Below are 20,515 nucleotides of genomic sequence, written 5' to 3'. Positions count from 1 at the left end.
GTTAGTCGCCTCTTACGACATGCTGGGGAGCATCGGGTAAATTCTTCCCCCTAACCCGCGGGGGGTAAATTCACAACTGAACCCATGCACAGACAGACAGAGAAACTAGAAGTGAAACATGTTACTAAACAGCACTGCCACAATCCCACTAAGCTATAGAAGCATGGGTGCAACCTGGAAAATTCCAAAAACCGGCAAAAGTTGGGGTCCAAGCTTTTTTAGTATTTAAAATGCCAAAAAAAACCTCTCCTGGAACAAAAACATCGGCAGCCGATGAAACCAAAAACCGGCTGCTGGCGTGTAGCCGGCAGAGTTGCACCCATGTAGAAGCACTAGTAACAAAGACAAATAGAGGGGGAAAAGACTTTCGACTTTCTCAGCACTTTGTTTTTGTTCTTGAGTCGTTGAGTTTAGTTTATTTTGTTGTTGTTCTTGTTGCATCTTATTGAATCAATAACCCTCCATCACCTTAACCCTTCCCACTCCCCCACTCATTCCTAAAAACAGGTCCAATTCAGGAACATTTACCACCTCTTCTTCAGGGGCATCTGATTTTCTTCAAAATTAAGTAACTTCTTGGAGCCGACATACGCACAAACAAACAGAAATACGGGGCATTTACTGACCTGATCAGAGGCAGACAGGAGACTGATGATAAGATTGATCACACGGTAAGCCCCATTCCTGGTCGGCAACATCATCAGAACTTTGGGTCGTGTTAACCCTTGATCTCTGTATTCAACACTGTCAAACAAAAATTCAAAATGTAACAGTCTTGTGAACTTGAAGCACAACAGTAAAGCTTGATATTAATTTGGCGAAGTCAACTTCGCAAAATCTACTTCACAATGCTCGGTGCATGAAGCTTTTGGCACTGATATTTTTGGTAAAGTCACCTTGGCGAAGTCTACTTCACAATGCTCGGTGCATGAAGCTTTTGGCACTGATATTTTTGGTAAAGTCAACTTTGTGAAGTTAACTCAGGGCTCAATTAAGGAAGGTCTTCAGGGAAAACAGAACTCACGCCTCCCAACTCCCCACTTTCACACTCACAAATTCAACTTTGGCGGGGATATAGCTCAGTTGGTAGCGCGCTGGATTTGTATTCAGTTGGCCGCTGTCAGTGTGAGTTCGATCCCAGGTTCGGCGGAAATTTATTTCACAGAGTCAACTTTGTGTGCAGACTCTCTTCGGTGTCCGAACCTCCCCCCGTGTACACTACATTGGGTGTGCACGTTAAAGATCCCACGATTGACAAAAGGGTCTTTCCTGGCAAAATTGCTTAGGCACAGTTAATAATTGTCTACCTATACCCGTGTGACTTGGAATAATAGGCCGTGAAAGGTAAATATGCGCCGAAATGGCTGCAATCTACTGGCCGTATAAAATTTCATCTCACACGGCATCACTGCAGAGCGCCTAGAACTGTACCCACGGAATATGCGCGATATAAGACTCGTTGATTGATTGATTGATTCAACTCAGAATGTGTACACTGGAACCCCCCTTTTAAGACCCCCCATTCTAAGACTCCCTCCTTTTTAAGACCCTGCTTTCTCAGACTGTTTGTTCATAACCTCTGTAAATTTACCCCCATTTTAAGACGCGATTTTCTCAGATTTTAGGAGGTCTTAAAAGGGGGGTGCCACTGTAGTACTTTTGAAATTGAAAACAAAACTAGCAGAAAAGAAATTCTGGCAAATTTAGACCAGGCAAACACCATGGTCAGTGCAAACTTCAAGCATGATAATTGACTCAACTTTCGCTATTTAGACAAACAAATAAAACGAAAGCAGATACAGACCATCTCTGATTTATTCTAACCTTGCTGACCCTCAACTCAAAAACATGCAGATTCTTCGCTAGGCACCAACAGAAAATATGGGGGGGTGGGGGGGAAACCTAAGTTTGCTGGATGAATAATTCAAAAACTGCTTTGCTAATTATCATTCCTTTAGAAATTTGTGTTCCACGTTGCACATGATTCTAATAAAGCATGTATACTTACTCAGCATTGTCTTTATTGTCAGTCCTGTCTCTGAGTTTAGTGTTGTGTGCTACCACTCTGCTTCTTGTTCTGAAACCAAATCGTACCAGATTGTCATTAGCTACATCATACTACAACAACAGCAGCAACCAAACACTGGATGGATACAAATGACAAAAACAACAACTGCAAAATGACAAAATAATAACAAAAATAAATTTGAAGTAATCAAATCCATTCATGGTCACAGGGAAACAGTGTTATCTACATTTTCTCTGCTTTTCATTTGCCGCCTACAACAAGGACCAGCTCATTCATTTATTTCTCACATATGTATATACACACAAATATGTGCCCTTCGAGAAGAAGCAAAGAAGTGTTCTTGCAATAAATAGATCCCTCATGACTAAAACTTTGAATAGTGCTGGTGTCTTTTGGAGCATCTGTCAACAGGTTACATTAAGGCATTGTCCCTGTACCATGAGAAAACATCTCCAAACAAACGATACTTCCCGCAGTCCCTTTGTCTATTAACCTAACCAAATATCCCTGTTGTAAAAGGCCTCCTGACATATAAGGACGCTTTTGCCTAGCCCCAAGGGTGTCCTTTTATCCAAGCAACTACTGCATCAGCACAACACACTTCCAGGCCTGATTTGCAAGGAGCAAAGACTCACTTCAAGACATGGTTAACGGCATGTAGACAGTACACCAAGCGTGTTTCCTCCATGTTCTGAAAGGTCTGCCTTGGATACAGCAAGTCCTGGAAAGAGTAAACCATCATTATGCACATAATCAAAAATTTTAGAAATAAATTTTCATTTGATTAATATACTTACAAACTCACATATAGCAATTACTTCAGTTTAGTGCTTAGGACGCTTGTACGCATCACCTTGGTAACAAGGGAAGCAACCCTAAAAAAAAGAACGGCCTTGACCTTGTAGGACAACGTGACCGGGGCTACTTCCCGCGTGCGTGCGCATAAAGCGCCGCCATGTTATCATTCCCTTTGAAGCAATTTAAAAACCGCCTTCCCCCCCCCCCCCCTTATCCTTTCCACCTTGTCTCATAAGCCTTATGACTGTCACTGGTCTTTTTAAAGAAAAAGGATGAAGTTCTGGGTGTCAATCAAGCTCCAGAGAAGACAACCGTTGTGTCCCTAAGTGGTGGCTTGAAAGAAAGGGAGGGTGAAACTTCAGTGAAACCAAAAATGGACCCCTCGTGTGAGCAAAGTACTGCTGATTGTAAAGGACAGTACCATAGCTGAAGCCCTAAAGCCGCAGCTTGCATGTTAAAAAGATTGCCGGCCGGGCCGGTGTACCAAAACGGTCACCCATCCCGTATTAACCCGGCCCGATGCTCTTTAACCTCAGTGGTCGGATGCGACCGTGTTGCTGCCTCAGGCTATAAACAAGAAAAGCTATGCCTTGGCTGCTAGGAGGCGGGTATACTTTCCCTGTTGCAAAAGCAGGGGTGAAAAAAACGGGAGTATTGAAACCTCGCTGCCTGTTAGTTCTGTGTTAATCCAGCCCGCAATGGGGAATGAAACGTGTGGTTATCAGTAACCTGATCCGCTCGCGGACCATACTCCTATCGATCCCCGTCCCGTCTGCTATATGTGAGTTGGGTAAAGATATGTAATTTAATCCAAAATTTTAATAATAAATTTTCATTTAATTAATATACTTACCCAACTCACATCGTTTAAACCCTCCCGCCTCCCCGCTGTGGTGGTATTGGGTTCTAAAAAAGTAGTGAGTTGGGCTTCGTTCGAATGATACAAATGGCGGCGTATGCGCACGCATACGGAAGTTGGACCGGACATCGGTCTGATATTATGGGATGGATCACTCTTTTTTAGGGTGGTCTCCCTTGTTACCAAGGGGAACGCGTACAGCGTTACCAGCACTGAACTAGAGTTAATTGCTATATGTGAGTTGGGTAAAGATATGTAATTTAAAGACTATTTATTTTGTTGTGCCTAATACCTATCAGCTACACTTGCGTCACATGACTGACTATATGATACCTTATCCTTATCATTATGCAAGCAGAAGAAACAGAAAATTGCTAATAAATATGCAATGCAGAAAACAAGTCCCTTACAGCGATATGAAAACATTCAGACAATCTATCAGCCTAACAGATCAAAACCGAACACATGGGATCAGTCTTCACTAAGACGGACATTACTCTTAGCTGGCTTAAACCTGTCAACCAAGACATATTTGGCTGAATGTAAAAAAAAATGTTGTGCACAGATAAACCTTGACATTCAGACGCACGAACACCTGCAGAAACAAACACTCATATATATGTGAAAAACAATAAAGGTAAAATTCACACATAAATAAGTACACACACAGACACACACACACAGGCTGACAAGTATTGCAATACCTGATATTTGTTCATGATGCTGAACAGGCTATGCTGAAGTGGTGTCAGAATGTCTGAAAATGTACAGCAATATAATTATCTTCACAAACACACCAGTGAGTATCTTAACCAAACAATACATGCAATTAAACAAGGACATACACAGGCACACGTACACTCACTCTCAGAGACACCCACATACACACAAATACAACTGCACTCCGAAGAAGTATTATGACACTTATTTTTTTTACCCAAAACCGATACTCTTTCTGAACCCGTTCATACCCCTCTCTCACAACAACAAAAAGCACATAATTCAGACTCAGATTTTTTTTTAATACAGAAAGATTTGCCTGTGCTCTTCCATATATATTTGCTAACAATATTAGTCAAATCTGATCTGAGAGTGACACAAAACTTTTAAGAAGAATTTGTTGTTTAAATATTGTTTAGTGTCATTATGCCATTGGTCATATCAATTACCATACCTCCATGCTTGTCCAGGTCGATACCACACTCCTTGATATTTGTGGCTGCAATCTGCTCCACCAGCTTATGCTTTACCTGCATACAATCAAACAAAACCTTTGTTGTAGCATTGTCTCATGCAATGTGTGCGTGTGTGTGCATGTGTGTGTGTGCATGTGTGTGTGTGTGTGTGTGTGTGTGTGTGTGTGTGTGTGTGTGTGTGTGTGTGCAGGTGTGTGTGTGTGTGGAGGTGTGTCTTTAGTTCAAAGCATTCTAGTTCAATAGCAAAGTGCCTGATCCCTCCCTCAGCCCTGTACTAAAAATAGTCCTTCTGGGTACAAGTCAGTTAAAATTGTACATCAACTTATCTAACATAATAGAAGACTACGCAACAAGTCAAAACTGTGCTATATTTCACTGTTGAATAATATCCCCTATTGAAGCCCATGGATCAACTTGTGACGTGAGCTAATTGGATTTTATATACGCTACCCTATGATCAAAGGCCAAGCTGTTCTTTTTGTGCTGTGAAAACATACTGTGATGTGAAAAGAATCACAACCAAACAAAAATCATGACATATTTCATTCTTTGTGGCTTTTCCCCCAATGTGTCTATGGTAATTACTACACTACGTACTTCAGTTAAAGCCTCATAATAATTGGGTGAAGTCCACATCGTGAAGACTACTTCACGAAACTCACTCACTGCACAAAGCTTTGGCACCGAATGTTGTAACTCTGAGTTCAGTTCGAGCTCAATTAAGGAAGGCCTTAACAGTAACACTTTCTACCCCACCTATGTTGACCAATTTTTTTTAGCTGAGAGCAGCTGTACTGTAGCAGGTCACTCAGAATTGTAGTAACTGTGTAGCTACTGTGTATCAACACGCTGGAATGCAGGCGTTAGATGGATGTTACAGGAAGCGACTGAAGCTAACAGTCTGAGCGATATATCCGTACCTCGTCAGATAGAGCCATATGAGTGGGTACGGATATATTCGTACCTGGGAGACAATGAGTTAAAGGAAAACAAACTTACTCCTGCTTTCTTGAGATCCTTCTCAAATCCTTTCGCCTTTGGCAGAAGGCCGTCTTCTTTCCACGATACTCTGGCTGCTCCCAGTGACTTCAGCTGGTGTGAACAAAATATGCATGCAAGAGTTATACACCTACAGAATAAGGCCAAAAAAACCAAATAGTCTGTTTACGGTAACATAGGCAAAAAAAATAGGGTCGGTAGGTCGGGATTTTTTTTTCTAAAAAAACATATTTTTAAGTTATTTTGCCAAAAAACTGATTTTTTTGTTTCATTTAAAAAAAAAAAATTTTTTTCCCCAAATGCCCAAAAAAAAGTCTAGGGTCGCGTGAAAACATAGGGTCGGTCGGGATACCGTAAACAGACTTTTTTTTTTTTTTTTGCCAAAGCAGAAATGCATTTACTGAAATACATGTATCCTTTTTTTTCAAAGGAACTAAGTACATCAGATCATGACATTATAAAATGAACAATTCACACTTTACTAAAACAAAAAACAAAAAGACCCAACTAACATTTCGAACTATGTAGAACGACATTTCTTTTCTAATAAGGAAAACATATATATATATATGTGTATGGGTGCTTTTACAACCAAAACAGGTACAGTGTACAACATGTATTCTTAAAAAGTGTTTCATACTTCATCAGTTCATGGGATAACTACACTCACACAACTCACTTTATTTCAAAAAGTCATGTAGAATGTTTCAGTGTGTTTCATGAATGTTTCTTCATGTATTTTTAAGAAAAATTCATAAATAGTTCATGAAATATTCATAACCATTTTGCCAGGGTGAGAGGGTGCTAGGGTAGATACGGCAGACCCACCAACCCTGAACTCCCCCCCCCCCCCCCCCCCCCCCCCCCCCCCTTGAATCCGTATGTTGAAATATGCGCGCGATAACAAGCAGCATAAAAAATTAAAAAATAAATGTTCCCCCATTTCAAGATTTCCTCCCTATTAGGACCTGAGTTTCTCCGGTTATTTCATGTCTCCGAAAGGGGGTTCCATTATAGAAGCTCCTGGGTAAAGAGAACATAAATGTTACCTTCACGTCTTCCCTTTGCCATGTTTCTGTTGACGACAGTTTCTCCACAAGCTCCTCAGGTAAATCCCGCTCAAAGTGCACACTGAAAGGGTCTGGTAATGCACACAAAAACTCGGAATTGAACATTGTTAAACAGTAAGCTTAGTTCAATCCTGACAGAATAGTTTTGCATGAAAAGAACATTCGTCTCATTTTATTGATACACTGGCCTGATATTTACTGTTGCATGCATGAATGTTAACTCAATAAGAAAGCTAGTCATATTTTATGTTAGAATTAACACTACATGTATACATGTACTGCAAATAGAAAGACACAAATGGCATAACACTTGCAAGCTCTAAAGTTGGTGTTCCTTAGGAACACACACTCACACACACACACTCTCTCTCTCTCTCTCTCTCTTTTCTCTCTCGCTCTCTCTATTATCCCTTTTCTTTCTCTCTCGCTCTTTTCTCTCTCTCTCTCTCTCTCTCTCTCTCTCTCTCTCTCTCTCTCTCTCTCTCTCTCTCTCTCTCTCTCTCTCTCTCTCTCTTTTCCATTCTCTGAGTGTTGTTGAATAAAGTTCAGTTCAGTTGAACAGTTCTCTCTCTCTCGTTGAGTCTTCCACACACACACACACACACACACACACACACACACACTCTCTCTCTCTCTCTCTTTCTCTCTCACACACAGACACACACACACAGACTGACAAGATGATCATTGCAACTAATTGTACACAATAGAAAGTAAGAATCATACCATCTTCCTTCAGCTGATGTTCCCCTTCCCCCTCCCCTTCCTCCAGAATCTCTTCCTCCTCTTGTTCTTCTTCCTCCTCTTGTTCTTCTTCCTCCTCTTCTTGTTCACCTTTTGCTTTTCTTTTCTTCTTTTTCTTTGCCTTGCTTTCCTCATCGCGATTCTTTCCGCCATCTTGGCTGTCATGCTCAGCTTCACTGTCACCATCAGTGTCTTCCCGTTCCGCTCTTCTGGACTTCTTTCTCGCTGAAGGTTTTGTGCTTTCACTTTCACTGTCTTCAACATTATCACTGACACCATTCTCCTCTTCCTCATCCGAGTCGTCACCGTTTTCTTTTTCTTCGTCTTTTTCCGAGTCTTCATCATCTGACTCAAGAACAAGAGAGTCCTCTGGAATATTCTCCAACCCCTCTGCACCAACCTCCACATCATTCAAAGTCAAATCTTCTCCCTCCATTGCTTCCTCCGCCTCCTCATCTTCTTCTTCCTCACTTGTGTCTAGAAAATCACAAATCTTAATGACATTATTATGCAAACAAGAAGGGCAAAGCCCATACGACTCACATGCTTGACCTTGACCTTTACATGACCTTCAGGGTCAAGGTCAAATAACTAAACCTAGCAATGACATCATACACTAAGAACTGCTTTACACATTTTTCCTACCAAAATACATGTGACCTTGACCCAAGGTCAAGGTCATCCAAGGTCATGCAACACAAAGCTGTTAATTCAAGACATAGGAAGTACAATGGTGCTTATTGGCTCTTTCTACCATGAGATATGGTCACTTTTAGTGGTTCACTACCTTTTTTTGGTGACATTTCATAAGGGTCAAAGTGACCTTGACCTTGATCATATGTGACCAAATGTGTCTCATGATGAAAGCATAACATGTGCCCCACATATTTTTTAAGTTTGAAACAGTTATCTTCCATAGTTCAGGGTCAAGGTCACTTCAAAATATGTATACAATCCAACTTTGAAGAGCTCCTGTGACCTTGACCTTGAAGCAAGGTAAACCAAACTGGTATCAAAAGATGGGGCTTACTTTGCCCTATATATCATATATAGGTGAGGTATTGAATCTCAAAAACTTCAGAGAAAATGGGAAAAATGTGAAAAATAGCTGTTTTTTAGACAACATTTATGGCCCCTGCGACCTTGACCTTGAAGCAAGGTCAAGATGCTATGTATGTTTTTTGGGGCCTTGTCATCATACACCATCTTGCCAAATTTGGTACTGATAGACTGAATAGTGTCCAAGAAATATCCAACGTTAAAGTTTTCCGGACGGCCGGACGTACGGACGACTCGGGTGAGTACATAGACTCACTTTTGCTTCGCATGTGAGTCAAAAAGAACCAGAAGAGTTGAATTCAAACACAGCCATGGACAATTAACATATAATCAAGTATTCTACTGGGAAATACAGCGCACACACACACACACACACACACACACACACACACACACACACACACACACACACACACACACACACACACACACACCTTTTACTTTCAGCAAACACTCTTTCTTTGCAAAATATGAAAATTTCTAATTATGCACAAAATTTCAAAAATGTCATGCTTCACCAAGTTAAAAACAAAAAGAAGGGTTCAAAACATACATGTAGAAAATTTACCAATACCGGTAATTTGAGTAAACCAAACCAATAAGCTTTTCTGCAGTTTATAGCCACTATTTCATTTGCATAGTTTAAACAGACAAGAAAAACTTCACAGCATGAGTTAGATGTTAAGTAATCCATAAACAGTGTGCAATGTTAATTATCAATAATAATAGCATATGAGTCAGACGTTAAGTAGTCCATAAATAGCGTGCTAATTATTTTATAAGTAATAATACAGATATATACCAACAACAACTAACCTTCGTGGTTGAAAACGACGTTAAACACCAAATAAACAAACAAACAAACAAACCAACAACAACAAAATTGTCATGAGCTCTTGGTATATGAACAAACAAGACCTTCAAATGCCCCCAAGAAGACCATTTTTGCAAAGTAAATTATTAGTACATTGTATTATTAACCCCCAAAAATTAAGACTTCACTCAGTACACTTTCTTACCCTCTTCTGCAAGATCTTTGGCTCCTACAAGATTGAGCAGCTGTTTGTACGCTGTTTCTTCTTCCTCTTCACTCTCTGAACTGCTTGACGACAAAACCTGTGACAATGAATTAAGATCGGTTTATTTTAATGTAGAAGGGTGGAAGGAGGAGGAGGAAAATAAAGACGACAAAGAAGTCTCTAAGACGTTGCCATTTCTCTTGCTCTTTATTCCATATTTAACTTGACATAACCTCCGGTAAACTTGTAAACATACAAGCTAGAAGCTAGAAGCTAGAAGTTTGAAGGGCCTTGGGACAAAGATCTTGCACACTCTTGCTTCGCTCTCCCTCTCCGCGCGAAAGCCACTCGGAAGGCGCAAGGATAAATTGTACGAATACTAAACATGAGGAGAAAGTAGGTGACAAGAAACTAGACCGGAGAAGAAAGTTATATTTATTTAGATTTCTGACTGAAACTATTTAGCTGTCGGAATAAAGGGACAGAAATATAGTTTTAGAGCAACACTCGATTTACTAATTTCAGGAAAGAGGTTGCATTAAGAAAACAAAAGGGACGCTAACTAAAATACTACGCAAAGAAAACTGGATCCCCATGAGCTCGAAGGTAGAAGTTTGATTCCGGATCTTCGGCAGCTCATAGGTACCAGTAGTTAGATTTTTGTCTGGTCACATAAATCTCCCCTGCTCGATATTCATGGTCCCCATGAATACAACCAAAAACTACAACAGCAAAAATCTATTTTCCGCACCCAAAAACCAGCGGATAAAATACACTAACGATTTCCTGAAAACGGTCTCCAAGTAAAACCATAACTAAAAACCACCGGCAAACATGTTTACAATTTCTATACAGACATGTTGAAAATGTAACGTCAACTGAACTCTCCAGACTCCGCATGACACAATTTTAGGCAACGACAATCGGATAAAAATGGCGAAGAGCGTTAAAGCTAAACAAAGTTGGATTATCGTTACAGACAAATCAATGTCTATTGTCGCTACATACACATGTCTACTCAAACGGATATACCTGAACACCTCAGGTCTCCAGTCATGAGAAAATCAGTACGCAGCTATAATATTTACACCCAACAAAATCAACTAGCTAATCTTCCAATCGTTAAAGATTAAAGGTAATCTGTTGGTTTTTAAACCTGACAAGAATAAACCAGTGCATTTAAGCCAACTGACTCGAAATCGTCAAAACAGAAAAACCAAATCATCAGTATTTCACCGATGCCAGTACAACAAATCCGAAAACTTTACTAGAAGGACCACCTCAAAACGTCCTTTTGAAACATACTTACAAGAATTATTCTCACAAACAAAAACTTCAACGCATTTACATTATGCTCCCCAGCTCAAATGAAAACCAGGGTCTCATAAAAAATGAAATTACCTCCCCTGCTCTGTTAGGAGCAGAGGCGAAAAAAAACAATTATAAAAAAACAAGACATGTAAGGCTGGAGATGTTCCTCAAATGCAATATCATACAAACATACATTTTAATTTCAAAAGCAAAAAAACCTGTGCAGCATATATTCTTCATAACAAATGTGTGAGGAGTCTGAGTCATCAGTTCAGTCTAGCGACTACATATAGGTGACAAAAACAAACACTAGCTTGTATATCCACTTAGTGCAAAACTGACTGAAACCAGGTTTTTAAACCGAATGATCAGAAAGCCTAATACAAAGCTACACCATTTCCCGTTGAAGTACAGTACACTTGTACCTAAGTCTCATATTTAGGCGAGTAACACTAGCTATGTTTAGCTGACTGTTAACCCTAATACTGACAAAGCAACCTGTTAAGTTGAATAACTAAGTTTATTGTCTTTATCATCATTGCACATGATAGATCCTGTATCTATAGGCATCCATCCACACACACAAGAACAGTTTTTGTGACTACAGAATACTGAATGTCATTGTCACAAATGACTACAGCTGCTGAAATCTGACAGGGGGTTTACCCTTAGTCTCTCTGTGGGACCGTCTCTCTGGGTCAGGGGGAGGGGGCTGACATGCACGTGGACGACCACGTGGGATTTTGGGCCCTGAGGCTGGGAATCTTGTTGGTGGGGCCGGGGGAGGGAGTACCGGTGCGACCACGGGTACTGCAGGGATTGGAATCCTGGATGGTCTGAGAGGGGGAAGGGTCACCGTCCATTCTACATACACATCCGACTCTTTCTGAACTGGTTCGGACTCTGGCACTGCTGGCTCGGGGGTGCCCATGGGTTGGAGAAACAGGGGGGGAAAGTACGGTCGGAGTTCTGAACGTGTGACTGTGAACGCTTGGCCAGCTCCATCTTGCGGTTTGACTACATGGGGACCGCCACTTGCCGTTGGCGCCTCGACTACAATGAACACTCGTTCTCCCCACTGGTCTTGGATCTTGCTGCGCCCAGAGTAACGCCGTCGTAGCAACACAAAATCGCCCGGTCGCAGGTCCGAACTCGCCAGTCCACGGTCGTAGCGTTCCTTCCGTTTGTCTGCCTTGGCACCCGACCGCTTTGCAGCTGCATCATGCGCCCACTTCAATCTGTCGAGGTGGTTTCCCAACCACTCGTTCGGCATCACGGCTTGCCAAGCTTCTTGTTTCTCTCCCAAAAACAGGTCTAAAGGCATTCTGGGGTCTCTACCGAACATCAAGTAAAATGGGGAGAAACCGGTAGTGGCATGGGGGGTACAGTTGTACACGTGGCAAAGTTCCGGGAGGTAGGCGGGCCATTTCTTCTTCTGTTCTGATTCCAGAGTTCGCAGCAAACCGTGCATGGTGCGATTAAATCTCTCGCACTGGCCGTTCCCGGCTGGATGGTAAGCTGTAGTGCGAGATTTCATGATGCCGTAGTGTGCACAGAGCTCCTGCATGATGGACGACTCGAAGTTCCGGCCGCGATCGGAGTGGATGCGCTGGGGAATTGCATAGTGCGCGAACCAGTGTGTGATCAATGCCTTTGCCACTGTGGCTGCCGTCTGGTCCTTGGTGACGACTGTGATGGCGAATTTAGTGAACACGTCGGTGATGACTAAAACGTTTTCTTTCCCATCACTGGACGGTTCCAACACCGTGAAGTCAATGGAAACCACTTCGAGCGGCTTGGTCGCCAGGAGGTGTCCCATAGGTGTTCTAGGCGTCGTGCCTGGTTTCTTTGCTACTTGACATCTCTGGCAACGTCTGCACCACTCGTCTGCATCAAGGTGCATGTTCGGCCAGAATACACGACGGCGTAGCAGTTGGAGGGCTCGGTCTGGGCCCTGGTGACCAGCTTGCTGATGGACAAGGTCCAGCATCATAGGCCGCAGACTTTCTGGCACAACGATCTGTGAAATCGTGCCGTGCACGGGGTCTATAGCATCTTTGTAAATCACGTTGTCTTCTATCCTCATTTTGGCAAGATGACGGAGATACGGCTTTGCTCCACTTCCCAGGGTCACGGCTTCTTTCAACGAGGGTCTGTTCTTCTTTCGGATGAAAGGGGCGAGAGACATGAGGGAGGAGTCCGAAAGTGTAGCCTCGGCAAGTCTTGCTTTTCCGAGCGAGGGGAAGCAGGTCGCTAGGAGGTCGGGGTAGGTGTCCTCTTGCACTTTCAGGGGGTTCTTAGGACCGGTGATGTCGAATTGTTCCTCTCCGAGGCGGCTGATTGCGTTAAGCTCTTCAACCGATGCTCGATGAACAACCACTTCTATTTCAGGATCCCTCGTTTGCTGACTGCACGAAACCGCGATCAGTTCGTCGTCTTCACTGTCCGATTTGGTGTCGGGGGTGGGGAATCGACTTAACGCGTCGGCGTTAATGTTTTCCCTTCCCGAGCGGAACTTGATCGTGAAATCGAAACACGCCAACTCTGCTGCCCACCTTTGTTCGATCGCCCCCAACTTGGCCGTCTTCAAATGACTGAGTGGATTGTTGTCCGTGTACGCCAGTACAGTTGATCCCATCAGGTAATGTCTGAACTTTTCGCATATCGCCCACTTCAGGGCAAGTAACTCTAGCTTCAGGCTGCTGTAGTTACTCGTGTTCCGTTCTCCCTGTCGTAACGTACGACTGGCATATGCGATGACTCGGCGACCTTCTGGTTGGTCTTGGCTCAAAACGGCGCCTATGCCTTGGCTGCAGGCGTCTGTTTCAAGGATGAAGGGGCGGTCAAAAGATGCATAGCCCAACACCGGTGGTGAAATCAAAGCGGCCTTCAGGGTGTCGAACGCTTTTTGACAGTCAGGAGTCCAATTTGAGGCGATGTCGACGTTCTTGCTTTGTCGTTTCTTTGGTCCCTGCGTCTGATACGCCAACGAAACGAGGTTGTTGAGTGGGGCTGCAATCTTGGCGAAATTTCTCACGAAGCGTCGATAATAACTGGCGAAGCCAAGAAACGCCCTCAGTTCTCGCAGCGTGGTCGGCACTTTCCACGACGATACAGCCCTCGTTTTCTCTTTGGACGCTGCGATGCCGTCTGCAGAGACGGTGTGACCAAGGTACTCTACCGACTTCTGAGCAAATGTGCATTTCTTGGGGTTGACTTTCAGCCCGACTTGCTGCAATCTTGAGAGGACAATCTCTAGTCTCTCGAGGTGCTCTTCGAAGTTGCTGCTGTAGATTAACAGGTCGTCCAGGTACACCAGAAGAATCTTGAACGCCAAATCGGACATGGTGGAAGACATCATTCTTTGGAACGTGGCTCCTGAGTTAATTAAACCCATTGGCATTCTCAGATATTCGTACAACCCGAAGGGTGTGGTGAATGCGGTCTTCTGCCGGTCTCTTTCGTCCATGGCGACTTGATGGTACCCAGACGCCAAGTCCAAAGTGGTGAAAAGCTTTGCCTTGCCCAAAGCGTCCAGTGAATCATCTATTCTGGGAAGGGGAAAAGCATCAGGGATAGTTTTGGCGTTCAATTTCCTGTAATCTATGCACATTCTGATGTCTCCGTTTTTCTTTCGCACTATCACGATGGGCGACGCGTAAGGGCTAGTGCTTTTGGTGATGATGTTTTGGTCCAATAAACTCTCAATATGTTTCTTGACCTCTTGAATTTCATTCGGGGGAATTCTCCTGAAAGGGGAAGTGACTGGGACATCATCTGTCACATGGATACGGTGTTTGCTCACCTCTGTGTAACCGAGGCCGGTTTCAGGGGTGTAATACAGGTCGGGGAACTTGGAAAGAAGCGTTTCTAACTTCTTCTTATCTGAGGGGGCAACATCACATTCCGACAAATCAAAAGGGATGCTACAATGTTCCTCTGCTGCGTTCACTACCACCCTGTCACATTTCACTTCAAGCTCCACTGAGCTTCGAGGCGCTTCACCGCAAACAAAGTGGAAAGTGCCTATTCTTGTCTTTGGTTTCAAAATTATGTCTTCTACGTTCACATTCACCACTTGCACCCACACATCTCTCCCACGCACTTCACTCGCAGTCGGCAGTATAATCAAGCCATGGGGAGAAATGGGTAGGGGCTCAATCAAAACCTGAGACGGCCGGAGGTCAGTCTCACGCAACCCACCCACACGTACACGGACGGCGGATCCAGAAGGGATCAAAACAGAGTCTCTACCGGCTACTTTAGCTGTCCCTAGCAGCTCTGGGCACGACTCGAATTCTTTCAACTCGCTCAAAATGTTCATGCCTATAATAACGTCTTCGCTAGACTGACTGCTGGCCGACTCCTTTCCCACAAGAAAAACTTTTTTCCGGACCAACTGTCCCCACACAATCACATCAGATTCGAAATAACCATCATATGGGATTTCTGACCCATTTGCCGCTGTTACTTTCATGGTTAATGGCACTGATCTCACGTTGCGTGAAAATTTAGCAAACACGCGTTCGCTAACTAAACTAACTTGGGAACCCGTGTCAATCAACGCAGGAATCTTGTGGCCGCCAATGTCTACCACCGTTCTAGGGCTCTTCCCCACAGCTCTGGTGAGAAAGGAGTCACGGCTCAGTTCATCATCCTCCACGTGCCGACTCCTTAGTTGCGCCGTGGAGGCCCTCCGTTTAACTGTGGGCATGACCGCCGAATATGGCCCAGAACCCCACACTCCAGACAGTACGGCCGCCCATCCTTGGAGAAAGGCAACTTCTGGCCGGGGTCGCGCTGGCCGCCCTCACGGTCGTCAGGACGCCGATTCCTCTCTAACCGGTCGACTCGAGTGGTCAGCTTCTGCAATCCCGACAGCACCTGTTGTTGAAGGTCCAACACCTCGGTCACCTTCGCTTCTAGCTCCAAGTTGGTGGAAACTTTCTGGCTGCTAGCGGACGTACTGCTAGAGTCTTCTTCTGCCCATCTTACTGCTTGGTCTCGTAGAGCGAGGAACGTGACGCCTTTTTTCCTCTCAATCTCCTCGCGCAACTGCTTGCGCAAGAAGTTGTTCGTCAGCACACCGACAAACCTGTCTCTCAATACATCCGCAGCCATGGCTGTCTGCTTCTCATCTTTCAGTTTCTGTTGCAACTTCATGAAAGCACTGTTCAGACGATGTGAGAATGATGTTATACTTTCACCCTCTACCTGTTTTACTAAGTAGAACTTTTCTAGCAAGTCGCTAACATTGTCTTTTTCTCCGAATGCATCTTGTAGTGTTTGAAGTAATGCTTCAGCCGTTCTATCAGGATTCCTACAGGCTACCTCATCTCTCACGTCTTGTGACACGTGTCTTATGATAAAATCATACTGTTCGTCTTCTTCCAAGCTTCTTTCAGACAGCAATCTCGCGATATCTTGTTGAAATTTATCAAAGTTTTGTCCGTAAAATTTTTTTACTTCTCTCTGTTCGGATGGTAGGATAATCAGCTTGGTTTGCTGCTTCTTAAGTTCCGCAACCTCTCGTTGCAGTGCCGCAACGGCTTCCGCGGCTTCGTCTGCCATGATCTCGTTCAGGATGTAGTTGTTGTCCTGCGCGGTGTTACTGCGCCCATCCTGCCCTCGAAGTTGCTGAGGTCGTTCAGGATGTTGTTGTCCTGCGCGGTGTTACTGCGCCCATCCTGCCCTCGAAGTTGCTGAGGTCGTTCAGGATGTTGTTGTCCTGCGCGGTGTTACTGCGCCCATCCTGCCCTCGAAGTTGTTGAAGTCGTTCAGGATGTTGTTGTCCTGCGCGGTGTTACTGCGCCCATCCTGCCCTCAAAGTTGTTGAAGTCGTTCAGGATGTTGTTGTCCTGCGCGGTGTTACTGCGCCCATCCTGCCCTCGAAGTTGTTGAGGTCGTTCCCGCGTCCACAAGGCCCTGTGTCCATCCTGTTGTCGGCGACGCCACTTGTAGAAGGGTGGAAGGAGGAGGAGGAAAATAAAGACGACAAAGAAGTCTCTAAGACGTTGCCATTTCTCTTGCTCTTTATTCCATATTTAACTTGACATAACCTCCGGTAAACTTGTAAACATACAAGCTAGAAGCTAGAAGCTAGAAGTTTGAAGGGCCTTGGGACAAAGATCTTGCACACTCTTGCTTCGCTCTCCCTCTCCGCGCGAAAGCCACTCGGAAGGCGCAAGGATAAATTGTACGAATACTAAACATGAGGAGAAAGTAGGTGACAAGAAACTAGACCGGAGAAGAAAGTTATATTTATTTAGATTTCTGACTGAAACTATTTAGCTGTCGGAATAAAGGGACAGAAATATAGTTTTAGAGCAACACTCGATTTACTAATTTCAGGAAAGAGGTTGCATTAAGAAAACAAAAGGGACGCTAACTAAAATACTACGCAAAGAAAACTGGATCCCCATGAGCTCGAAGGTAGAAGTTTGATTCCGGATCTTCGGCAGCTCATAGGTACCAGTAGTTAGATTTTTGTCTGGTCACATTAATAACAAGAAGAGCAAACGCTCGATCGAGTCACTTTCGCAGTTCTGAATATTATATGAGGCATCAGATGGACAGGAAGAAATTGCTATTCACAACACAATGAGTCACGTTCACATAAAATTTGAGCCCGGTCACTTTTATAGTTTCCGAGAAAAGCCCAACGTTAACACTATTGTGACTAGCATTGCCACGGCGTTAACGTCCTGCCTGCCCAAGCTTGCCACCAAGAAACTTCCCAAAAAACAGTAACTGTAAAGAAATCTGTCTAGCAAGTTTGAATTAAGTCTAATCACCACCAAATTTTGTGTACTAATTAAAAAATGGATGCCCAGTTCAGTCGTGCTATTTATAAGTTTGTCACGCGATTTGTTTTAGCAAAGGGGGGGTGAAAGGGGGATAATTTGTGTTTTTTAACGTTTTTTTGTGTGTTTTCTTTTCCACTGCTTTTTTAAAAGTTATTTTTTAACAGAAAGTATTATAAATAATTTTATAACCAAACAAGGTGTAAAACCTATGAATTAGCTGAAATATTGTTAAAATTCTACACAGAAATAAGGAGACAGTACAAAGAAAAAAACAAGCAAATCCCGCATTCACTCACAGCATCCTGACTCAAATGAAACAAAACTGTGACACTCACCAAATGATGTCTAGGTAATCCATATTGAATATAAGTCACATTTTCACAACAAAGTCCCAACTGTACACCTATGAACATTTCCAAAAGTATTAGGCTCCAGCCATCCATTGTTATCAGTGCTGCCACGCCCACCTTGCAACTACACATTCGAAGATTCATGCAGTACCACCCTAACACGTGTAGTTTGCCGACTCATACTAGCAGCAACAACGGGACTGTTTCTTCCTCAATATCACTGCTATTATCGCTTTCTTGAGGCGAAAACAACACGTCGGAATCATGATCTACAGGGTCCTCAAGATCCAACATCCGGAGAATCTCCTCCCGTGACAAGGCTCGCCTTCGATTCATTTTTTTTCTCGAAAAAACCGCACAAACCAGACTAATTTTACATATGGCGGAAGGGCACACCAAGTGTGTCAAGGGAAACAACTCAATTTACTGAAAGCTTCAAAAACCGGGAAGCAATCACGAGTTGTGTACCTTGTATGTCTAATACTAAAATAGTCACTTCCCGTCCGTGGGCGTTGCAGCGCTATTACTAATATAGTCACCTCCCGTCGCGAAAGTGTTAAGTTGTGTGTTGCCGAACAGAAAAGGCTAGTTATCTCCCTTGTTTTTCTGATAACGTTCGTAAAAGGCTACAGATGTAAATACTTTGATGTAAAGAATAATCCTACAAAGTTTCAATCACATCCGATGAACTTTGTCAAAGATATAAAATGTCTAATTTTTCCTTTGACGCTGACCTGTGACCTTGAAAAAGGTCAAAGGTCAACGAAACCATCGTTAAAGTGTAGAGGTCATTGGAGGTCACGACTAAACAAAATATGAGCCCGATCGCTTTGATAGTTTCCGAGAAAAGTCCAACGTTAAGGTGGTGTCTACGGACGGCCGGCCGGACGGACGGACGGCCGGCCGGCCGGACGGCCGGCCGGACAGACTAACACTGACCGATTACATAGAGTCACATTTTCTCAAGTGACTCAATAATAATAATAATAATAATAATAATAATAATAAGGGTATTTATAGGGCGCAAATCCTAAAGTAGTTCTAAGTGCCTTACAATCTTTTCAGATTAAAGATTCATTTTCTAATCAGTCTTAATGATCAACTCCACCACCATACTTTGGAAATCAGGCAATATAGTTATTTTCAGTACAGTGAAAACTGTCAAATACGGTCACTGGACTTAGCGGACACTCGCAGAATACGGACAGTCAGTCTCGGCACGGACTGCTTTACACTGTAAAACACCTGTACGTTACGGCCACCTCGGCATTACGGACGCGGACACGTATTTTGGGTCCATAATAAGTCATATACCGTACTTTCCGGGTGACAAGGCGCTTCGTTATCTAAGACGCACCCCCTTCTTTTTAAAATAAATTGTAATCCAGTCACCCATTGGACGCAGGGGGCCAAAATGACCCAGTTTTTGCCATGAGAGGTGGTTCCCCTGTCATATCTGAGAGAGGAAACACTTCCTGCATCGGGGTCAGTGACCGGTCAGTGACCGACTTTAACTGAGTGAAAATATGTGTGCTCTGTGTGTGGGGCCAGATCAAAGGCATTGTGATAGCTGGGTGGCCTTGTTAAAAGACACGACCTTCTTCCCAGGGGTCAATGACCCAGTTTTTGCCATGAGAGGTGGTTCCCCTGTCATATCTGAGAGAGGAAACACTTCCTGCATCGGGGTCAGTGACCAGTCAGTGAGAGTTTAATAGAGTGGAAATCTGTGTGTGCGGCCAGATCAAAGGCAGGGCAGTACCTAGTAACTGAAACATGCATTATCACAAGTTTTTAAACTTGTTTTACAACAGTCAATATTAAATGTTTCTCTATTTAATCTAAACAGCTTCTGTTTTTCTTATAAATGTACATGTGCAGTACTCTCTCTCTCTCTCTCAACTTGACTTTGTCGCGTTTACTTGCACCTGTCTAATAAGGACACCTGCAGAATAAGGACACTTTTGTCTGGTCCCAAGGGTGTCCTTATTTGACAGGTTTTACTGTATTATATATGTATAATATGATATTTTCCAAATTTTAGCATGAATAGTTTGAGACAAAAATATAAACTAACTTTATACACTTTCTATCCTATATTGATGATTTTTACATTTTATATTTATTTCAAGACCAACTTGCATTTATTTGGCATGCGTGGATTCACATACAAAGTTACTAATATTAATAATTCATGATATCATAATTCACTGGTTAGTACAAAGTACAAAGGAATGTTACTGACGATACACAGATCTATACACGTTGCAAAAACTGT

General features: G+C 43.2%; 1 protein-coding gene across 1 annotated transcript in view; it reads right to left on the bottom strand.

Moving 5' to 3' along the window:
- The window catches only part of LOC138953978 (U3 small nucleolar RNA-associated protein 25 homolog), a 50,431-nt gene that overhangs the window by 27,470 nt on the left and 2,446 nt on the right, over nt 1-20,515 (bottom strand). The window contains exons 3-11 of the mRNA XM_070326005.1: nt 9,774-9,870; nt 7,678-8,172; nt 6,931-7,022; nt 5,882-5,974; nt 4,861-4,936; nt 4,391-4,443; nt 2,665-2,750; nt 2,009-2,077; nt 627-744 (exon numbers count right to left, since the gene is read on the bottom strand). Coding sequence (XP_070182106.1) covers nt 627-744; nt 2,009-2,077; nt 2,665-2,750; nt 4,391-4,443; nt 4,861-4,936; nt 5,882-5,974; nt 6,931-7,022; nt 7,678-8,172; nt 9,774-9,870 — 1,179 coding nt within the window. The remainder of the gene's footprint in view (nt 1-626; nt 745-2,008; nt 2,078-2,664; nt 2,751-4,390; nt 4,444-4,860; nt 4,937-5,881; nt 5,975-6,930; nt 7,023-7,677; nt 8,173-9,773; nt 9,871-20,515) is intronic.

This window comes from Littorina saxatilis, linkage group LG17 (assembly GCF_037325665.1).
Source record: "Littorina saxatilis isolate snail1 linkage group LG17, US_GU_Lsax_2.0, whole genome shotgun sequence".
NCBI lineage: Eukaryota > Metazoa > Mollusca > Gastropoda > Littorinimorpha > Littorinidae > Littorina > Littorina saxatilis.
This window is presented reverse-complemented; position numbering and strand designations above follow the sequence as displayed.